The following is a 9,350-nucleotide window of genomic DNA, read 5'->3' on the forward strand; positions in this document are numbered from 1 at the left end:
ATTGAAGTCAGTAAATTGCGGACGTATGAACGCATCTGCTGACGAGCCGCAAGGCGCCGTGTCAAAATGATGCCGTTCACTGTCTGTACGTTTAACACAGGAACACGTCGGACAACATCCCCCCCGAGAGATTTTCATTTGGGCAGGAAGCAGGTGCCTCCTCCTGAACCTGGAAGGACAACTGCACCCCACAACAAGCAAGCAAGCACGACACATCTGAGAGCATTAAAGTAAACGACTGCAGAGTGTGAGGCTGCAGCAGAGAAGACGTCTCGCATCAGCGTCAGTGAGGTCTGAACCATGCTCAAGAGTTCAAATCTGTACGAGAACCTATTTGCTCCAACATCACATGCATTGTCCTTAAATAACATTTAGCTCTGATTATGTTTAAGGTGTGACATCATCCTTTGGATCATTTCACTCCAGCTACAGGTTTCTTTTGTAACCCCCCCACATCCCTGCTGTAGTTTGTCCTCAGAGGAGAGACGATCGATCTGGGACAGGACCTTTGAACTGCAGACGGGATTTCAAGCAAGTCTGTCATCCCCCCCCCCCCCCCCCACCCACCCCCCGCCTGTCGTCTGTGAAAACACTCCAGGGGGAGATTACGCCAAACAGCCCCGGCTCGTAAAACTCTTTTTATGTTAAAAACACAAACCCTGGCTCTTCCCTGACGCAGTCCAGAATATGTCGCAAAGGTATACGTACTTTTCTTAATGCACGGGGAGATTAACATTGTGGTTCCTAAAAGGTCAGAACCTAGATTAGATCTGTATGAAATGAAGACGCTGCATTCAAGGCCTGTATCTGGCCTTTGCTAACTCAACTACATTCAACACTTCAGCAGAAAAACAACTTCCACGGCCGAGACAAAGCTCTCCGCCCCCTGTGTGGCTTCTGTATGGGCAAAGAAGAGGAAGGGAAAAGGGAATGTTTTGCCCCCCGCCCCCCACACACACACACTCCTCTTCCCTCACCTCCCCTGGGGCAGCGCTGTGTAGTAATAAACGTCCCCCATAAATCTCCCCCTCACTCCATCATCCCCTCCTCCATCTCTAACTTTTTTTTCTTCTTCTTCTCCTGGTTAACAGCTTCTTTTCTTCTCCCCCAGCCCTGCCTTTATTTCCCCTCTTCTCTCCTCTCTTGCAACCCAACCCTGACATTGACTCTGCACATGGCCGATGGGCGCTCCGTCATGGACTTAAGAGGGCGGGAGGGAGCGAGAGAGGAAGACGATGGACCACAATGGATTTGTATAGGTTTCCCTCTCTGCAGCCCAGCTCTTTCACGTGTGGCTACAAGCGTCATTGTCACTGGCTGTGGTTGGATCTGGTGAGATCACTCGTGTGTCAGGTTACGGCCTGCCTGATGAAATGACACATATTCAGCAGCATTGCGTATACCTGCTGGTGAGGAAGAGGAGCCGTAGTGTGAGAAAGAAGAGTTTAATGGGGAAATAACTGTGGTCGGGAAAGAGTTAAAAGCCCTGGCTGCCTGAATTCACCGGAAAGTCCCACAAGTGACGTTACAGTCCAGCAATTAGGAGTCAATTAATTACAGAGCAGTGGATGGTAGCAGAAACCCTGAGGATAATGCAGCACCTCCCAGTAAACAACTCCAGACTAAGTACCAGACTTCCATGAGGAAAAGAAGGAAATAAAGCTGAAGCCCAGCTTACTTTTTGCCACTGTGACTTTAAAATAAACTGAGAGCAACAAGATGTACTTTAACATTTAAGTTGAGACACTATTCCTCTAAAGTTAATAAACAGAATAATAAGTCACTTTTATGTGATAAACCAACAAACTGGCTGACTGTAGAGATACTTTTTCACTGCACGCTGGTCCGAAATAAAAAAAACGGTTCAGTATTCATACTGCGTGCAAACCGTGTAGTAATCTCAAACAAACTGACAAACCCACTGAAACTTTGTCTCCCTCCAGAAGAGGAAGGAGAAAAAAAGAAGAAAAAAAAGTTAACATAAAAAGTTACCGCCCAGTGCTCGAGGCTCCTCCTGCAAAGGATTATAAAGCAAATGTCGGAGCTGGTGCCGGGCAGAGGGGGTGTTTCTGCAGGGTCACAAAATATCCAGAAGCTGCAAATCAGAAACTCAGCAGACCTGCGCAACTTTTCGAGCAAGCACACTTTACTTTTTTGTTTGGGAGTTTTTTTTTTTTTTTTTTTGTTACTACTACTTTTGATTTAACCCTGGTCCGCTGCAAAGATGACCACAGCCGTGCTGTCGCCGCCTTTCTTCGACTTCGAAATAATGAACAAGGTAAGCTATACGACTTTTCCTCCCCCGCTCCCCCTCGCTCTCTCCCGGGTCTTCTCTGTTAGCACGTTAGCCTCTGTGGAGGAATGAGGAGCTGCACGCGGCCCTCTGCCGTGACGCGCCTGTTTTGGAGGCTTGTTTTGTTTTGGATCTTTGCTCTTCGCTTCGAAGTTATCACGTCTCTGTCTCTGTCTCTGTCCTGGACGCGTTGTTTGTGTCAAACGAGTGTCTTTAAAAAGTGTTGCCCCAGCCTGCCTGTAACTTAATAGCATTAACTGTTAACACTTGTTGAAATGTTACAACTTGTTATTGTCAACATGTGCCACGTCGGTTCACCCAAAATGTCTAGTTTAGCTAACTGGCAGTTTCCCACGTCTTTCGTGTCCCTCTTTCTGTTAATGAGCGCAGTTTTGCGCCACTTTTAATACTCCTCACAAAGCAGCCACATGCTCGCTAATCATTGACTCGATTCGTCTGGCTTCTAGTTGCTGTCGCCTCCATAAACCTTGTTTCTGTGATTAACCGCGTTCATATTTGTGAACACTTGACTGGTTTTAGAAATCGTTAACTGTTCACCGGAGAGTTAACGTCACTGCAATGTTGTCGTCCGCGTGCATTTGAATGTTTTCAGTGTCAGATTATTTATTTATTTATTTAAACTGCGCCTTTTTTCCTGGGCGGTTGGTTTTTAATTTTAATACTGATGTCAATCAGTGACCACACCAGTGAAGTCTTCTAGTTTGTACGTGTATTGAGACGCAGCTTCCCCTCGTAATTCATTCAGCAGGATGCTTCCTTCATTATCTCCCAAATGATGCCGCCTCTTTGTAGCCACCAGCAGCCCTGTGGCCCCTCATGTGCTGCTGCTCCATTTACTAAACAGGCACACATTCCTAACCGGGGCAACTTGCCAAACCAGCTGCTGCTCTATAGGCCTGTATCCGCTTATGTTGTCGGAGCCAAAAAGAACACAGTCATGCAAGAGGAGCCTGTTCCCACCAGCTCTCTTTTTAAGATCAGGACCACACTGATCAGCCGAGGTGATGGCGTAGATTATTGATCCTAATGATATGTATTCTTTGTGTCTCTGCAGAACAACAAACTGCTCAGCTACAACAACAACCTGGGCGCCCCCCATCCCATGTCTGTCCCTTGCACTGGCACTAATGTGCCCATCTCCAGTCCCGCCGGAGCCCTGCTGGACAGGAAGGCGGTGGGATCGCCCCCGTTGGGAGGCGTGTACCAGCGGCGGCACTCCGTCAGCAGCACAAAGTTCAGCCAGAACCAGTTTCTGAACAGCCTGAAGGCGGCGGACCACTCCTCGCTCATCTCAGGGCTTGGCAATGCCAGCAGCAACAACAACAAGGAGAACCGCATGCGAGACCGCTCCTTCTCCGAGACGGGCGAGAGGCTCCTCAACAAGTGCCTGGGCCCCGCCAGCCCCACCGGCGGCAGCCAGGTGAACTCCAGCCGCTACAAGACGGAGCTTTGCAGGCCCTTTGAGGAGAACGGCTCCTGCAAGTATGGCGACAAGTGCCAGTTTGCTCACGGAATCCATGAACTACGCAGCCTGAGCCGCCACCCCAAATACAAAACCGAGCTGTGCCGCACCTTCCACACCATCGGGTTCTGCCCGTACGGGCCTCGCTGCCATTTCATCCACAATGCCGAGGAGCGCCGCGGACCTCCCCAGCAGTGCTCCCCTCTTAACTCCTGCAACAAGATGGACAGGCCTCGCCTGCAGCACAGCTACAGCTTCGCGGGCTTCTCCAGCTCAGCCGGGCTGAGAGACAGCCCCACCTCTGTCACCCCTCCGCCCATGTTCTTCCCCGACGAGGTCCCAGACTGGCCCAGCTGTAACCCCTTCACCTACTCCAGCCAGGAGCTGGCCAACCTGTTCGGGCCCAGCCTCAGTGCCGGTCCTGTGGGCACAGAGCCCAACGCCCCTGGACCTCCCTCTCCGACGAGCACGCCTTATTATTTCAGACCCATGTTGGTGTCCCCCCAGATGTTCGAGTCTCCATCCAGCCCTCCCGACTCTCTGTCAGACCAAGAGGGCTACCAGAGCAGCTCCGGAGGCAGCCTGAGCGGCTCCGAGTCCCCCACGCTGGATACAACCCGCCGCCTTCCCATCTTCAGCCGCCTCTCCATCTCTGATGATTAGACCGCGAGCATCCACCAGTGACTTTAAAGTTCGATGACACAAAGAGAACACGGCACTCCCCTCTACCTCTGCACCCTTGTCCCGAGCCCCCCCCCCCACAAACAACACCGTGTTAGCGCCTTGTTAGCATAGCAAGGATGTAGTCAGTTAAGGGAACGCTCTCTCTCTCTCATTCCATCTCTTAAGTTTTAAAAAGTACCCTGCCATGTGTCATAGTGCCAAAAAAAGGAGGAAATTGAACAATGAAAATCATGAGAACAAGAATTGACTGTTTTGCCAGGTGCCACTTGTTTTTTTTTTTCTTTCTTCTTAATTTGTTCTTGAATGTGTAGCAGCACAAGTGGCCTTGGAAAGGGGAGTGCTTTGCACTAGCCCCCCCTCTCCTCTCTCCTCCCGCCCTCTTCCCAGAAGACACCACTTCCCCTGAGTTAGCTGGAGGGTGCTCACTAACGTAGCTGTAGATCTACCGCAGCCGTTTTTTACAGACTCGAGTTTAGACAAAAAAAAAAGGAAAAAAATAGACCCTGAAAAGATATGAATAGTTTTTAAAAATAAAATAAACAGTGCCTGGGGCGGTTTCTGCATGCGTTTAGGGTGGATGGACTACTCTTTTTGGTTCTTTCTCATTACCCCCCCCCTCCCCCACACGATTGTTCTAAAGCCCCGTCTTATGTAATTGTGGACTGGGTGAGTCTGCAGGAAGGACTTTGAACTGGAAGTTGGTTATGCCCCCCCCCCCCCCCCCTTTCTCCTCCTGTTGCTGGTCACTGGCTCTTTATTGGGACGGAAGTCTTGATATCAAACTGATCATTAAACCTGTAAGACTTTGTCCCGCCTCCCTGCCTTCATCCTCACCCGTCTGGGGAATTCCAGCATTCCCATGGTGCAGTTGTACATCCTGCGATCAGATTTCCAAGCTATTTGACTTTACTTCTTCCCTACTTTAGTACCTGCTCCGAGGAGCACTCTGTACTCATTACATCCTTTTTTTTTTTTTTTGCTTTCTTCATTTGATAATTATTTTTTATTAATGTTATTGTTTGAAAAAAACTTTCCAGACAGAAGGTTTTTGCTTGTCACTGCTTATTTAACTTATCAGAACATATTTATTGCTGATCATATGCATTTTTTTTTCGTTTTTTTTTTGTATTTATCTGGATAATGAACAATAGAATATATTTTCTTTTATGTTAAATTATGATCTTCCATATTAATCTAAAGATTGTGAAGACGTTTTTGTCAGTTTTCCTTTTTTCACAGTTTAATATATTGTACTTCAATGACTTTTGTTCTGCAACTACACTTTGTCAAAATGAACCTTAATTTAAAGCAAAAAAGATGCAAAAAAAAGATGTTTTGCGTTTTGATTATTTATTGTACTTTTTTTTTTCTTACTCCCTCTTATCGGACTGCAATTCCATCTATACTCGATCTGCTTGTATTCATTCCTGACGTTTTCCCCTTCACGTCTTCCAATAGCCTGACGGTAACGGTAGCTAACTGTTAACACATCGATTCACTTCCGTCTGTGTTCGTCTCGGATCTCGTCCCGGATCGGAGTATGAACTGGCGACACTTGGGTCGAGGTAAAGGGGTGCCGGGAGACGTCCCGCCGGTTAAGGGGGAGTCTCCGAGTCAGAGGACTGGTTTTGTTAAAAAGGTCTTCTGTCGGTAAAGCTCTTGCACCCAGTCTTGTTATTCGAGTAACAGCTGTGACCAAATGGGTTGAGGAAAGTTCACTTTGTTTTCCTTTTAATTTGATTGGATGCTTGATGCACTTGCTTGGCCCCCTCTGACCATTGGAAGTGCCTCTTTGAATACATTCCAGGTAGCTGGCTTCTCTGCCTTTTATATTTGATAAATGGAGGACGATTAAGTTTTTGTTTTTACGTCACATGTTCTCGGTTTCCTTCACGTGTTTGGAAGAGGTGAACAGATTTTGACACAAAGAAAGTAAAACAGTTGAATGTATTTTTTCAGCCTTGTTTTTTTCACTACAGTAATTTCTGTGAGTTTATATGAAAACCGTTTTTTCTTTCTTTTGTAAGTATTGATTGCAGTTAAGTCAATAAACCCCGTATTTTTTGAAAAGTTAAACTGTGTAATGAGTTGTGTACTTTGGTTGAAACCTGATTTAGATGCTCTTCCACCAGACAGTCTTTCCTTCTAATCTGTACAATGAAGATTACATTTGATCAGGTTATAGTATTCCTTATAGACCTCATTCTGGGTGGCGTTAGAGGAGACTGGTTATTTTAATATTCGTCTAATACAGGACTTCAGGGACAAAGCTTTACATCAGAGGTTTTCAAACTGAGGCCCGCCCCATAAATCCACTTTGAAGTCATAGGACACTCCCTTACAGCTCCTCAACCAAATTCGGCATACTTTTAAATCTGCCAATTTACTAAAATGTAACCAAATATAGGCTTAAAAAAACAAAACGGGGCTCACGTTGTAGGCCACAGCTAACTAAGGCAACATAGTACTTCAGTGTCGGACTGCTTTACAGATGTTTTATTTAAAAATGGGAAATAGAAGCGACTGTGCTTCTCTGTAAATAAAGCAGAACTAAAGGGAGTTTCACTGTGGTGGAAGTTGATTGGTGAGCAGTCGGGGGTATTGACCTGGGGATGATCAAACCGAGCAGCTTTTGGTTACGCAAAGACGAGGCACTGCTGCTTTCAGCAGAAGTATTGATCAGGGGGCTGTAACCGGCACTTTTCCGAGAATAAAAAGAAAAGTGATTTGCTGAGGTTATCGCCTGATCAATGATCCTGAGGTTACAAGCAAACCGATCGATACATGTGTGAGGATAAACAATTGAGTCATAGGTTGATGGGTTTATCAAAAACATACAGCACAGTACCCCATGTGGTCAATTTGACATAAATACATCGATAACGATCTCTACTTCAGCATCAATGAAGCAGAGCGGTGTTTGATTTCAGTAACAACACACAGACAGCTTCCCCTTCATACGCTCTACATCCACTCTGCTTCTGCTTTCGCTCGCTCTCTCTGGACACTTCCGTCTGTTCATGTTTATATTCTCTCAGATTGCAAAAAAAAAAAACGAGCCGGAACAGGAACTCCCTTCCCTCCATACAATGGTGGGTGCTGACCCGTCACATCTGACCCGTGGAGGCCTTGTTGTTGCTTTACTCCAGAGAACCTGGGCCCGGTGAATTACTGTCTTGTTCCTTTACCCCATCTCAGCAGATATTCATCTGCTGAGCATCTGTGGTTGGTGTTACCCCTCAAACCCAAATCATTTCAGATTAGAGTTTTGTAACAGTTTGCTCACTAGAGGAACATCGAGTTTCATCTAATAGTCCTCAATACACCATATACACTCAGTACATTTCTTGGTCTGTGAATGAGTTTTTGGCAAACAGAATGAATATATATTTGTTCATGCATAGAGCATATAACTGTATAAATGTATATAAAAGAAATATTTCCTTATTTGTTGTGTTAGCGGCGGTTATGTTCATATTTTGTTCCCTCAAAATCAAAAAGCCTCGTCGGTGGCTTACGGAGACAATTTTTCACATATTGTGTTTTCATAAGAATATAATGGATCGTTTTCCGTATCGCAAACCAAACCAGGTGAACATCTGAGAACTTGAGAACATCTTTTTTTCTTGCTGCACCCTTCAAGAAGAACTCAAACTGCATGCAGTTTGAGGGACATGAAAGAGGGCCGTTTCCTGTTTGTGTGCGTGCGTATAGAGACACCTTGAGACGAAGCACCAGGAAGTGGGTTTCTGAACCTCCAGCAGCAGGTCTGAAGGCTGGCGGGGGGGGGTCGTCTCTTTCAGGGCAGGAACACAAAAAACAGAACCAAAAACAAAAGAAGAAAAAAAAACTTCCACTACTTCATCACATTTTACAGCAGGTTGCTTCCCAACATGGAACGAGTACGGTGACACAGATCAAGTTTGTGGTTCATTCATTGCTTCCTGCACACAACAGGATAGAGCAGGTGTCCAGCTTTACTCTCAGTATCTCCATTCACCTTTAACCCGCACGGTTGAGCAAGAGAATGTGGCGGCATGTACACTTTGTAGTTGTGTTATCAGAGGCAGGTTCACCTCTTTGTCTGAGAAAGAGGTGAGCAATACTTCTGGAAGTGCTAACTGTGCTATTTCCCCTATCGACACTCACAGCTGAGAGCAGGGTGGCTGCAGCCCCGCGTGCGTGCATGCGTGCGTGCATGCGTGCGTGCATGCGTGCGTGCATGCGTGTGTGCATGCGTGTGCATGGCTGCAGTGGGACAGGTGAGGGATACTTAATCACCAAACGAGGGCTGAGGTCGACACTGAGTGGTGAGGCTGTTCAGAGGCCGCTTTGTCTGTAGAAAACAGAAAGTATGATGAACCTCCTTCAGACACACAACAGAGCTCTCAAACTTGCATTAGAAACAGGTAAGAACTGCACTTCTAACGTCAGTGGTTGGATTAGATGTTCCTTTATTTAGCGACCCACGATGGTAGCATAAGCCAACATGGAACAAAAGTGCGTGGTGGTCTATCTTTAAACAAAAATTGTTTTGGGGAAATCCTCATTTTCTGGCGGAGAGGTAGGAGAGAAAGTTGATACTACTCTCTTGTTTGTATCGGAAGTATGAAGCCACTTCCTTCCAGCAGCTGCTTAGCTTAGCTTAGCTCAGATAGCGAGAGCATCGACACGCAACAAAGGTCCCGTGGTTGAAATCGAACCGTAGACGTTGAAGCTACGCGTTGTGGGCGGTAACCATTTGGCTATCAAGGCACTGCCCCCGACAGCTCGCCTTTATGCTAAGCTAAGGCAACCAGCTGCTGGCTAAACCTTTGACGTTGCTGTTAGGGGACGGACCCCTGAACCTGCCTCTGAAGCGCCCGTCTCGCTTACATATCGTGAAAGTAC

General features: G+C 46.6%; 1 protein-coding gene across 1 annotated transcript; it reads left to right on the plus strand.

The window, feature by feature from the left end:
* Positions 1-2,089: 2,089 nt before the first annotated feature.
* On the plus strand, positions 2,090-6,530 carry zfp36l1a (zinc finger protein 36, C3H type-like 1a). Its single transcript, XM_079286341.1, has 2 exons — positions 2,090-2,278; positions 3,369-6,530. Exons 1-2 carry the CDS (start codon positions 2,225-2,227, stop codon positions 4,437-4,439), a joined length of 1,125 nt encoding a protein of 374 aa, XP_079142467.1. The 5' UTR covers positions 2,090-2,224; the 3' UTR covers positions 4,440-6,530.
* The last annotated feature ends 2,820 nt before the right edge of the window (positions 6,531-9,350 follow it).

The sequence above is a fragment of the Melanostigma gelatinosum genome (genome assembly GCF_949748355.1).
Source record: "Melanostigma gelatinosum genome assembly, chromosome: 16".
Classification (NCBI taxonomy): Eukaryota; Metazoa; Chordata; class Actinopteri; order Perciformes; family Zoarcidae; genus Melanostigma; species Melanostigma gelatinosum.

Bases quoted from the DNA above. Each gene is read 5' to 3' on its own strand.
- zfp36l1a (XM_079286341.1), top strand. From the start codon at position 2,225: ATGACCACAGCCGTGCTGTCGCCGCCTTTCTTCGACTTCGAAATAATG. The intron at 2,279-3,368 runs GTAAGCTATACG...GTGTCTCTGCAG, and splicing joins ACTTCGAAATAATGAACAAG to AACAACAAACTGCTCAGCTA.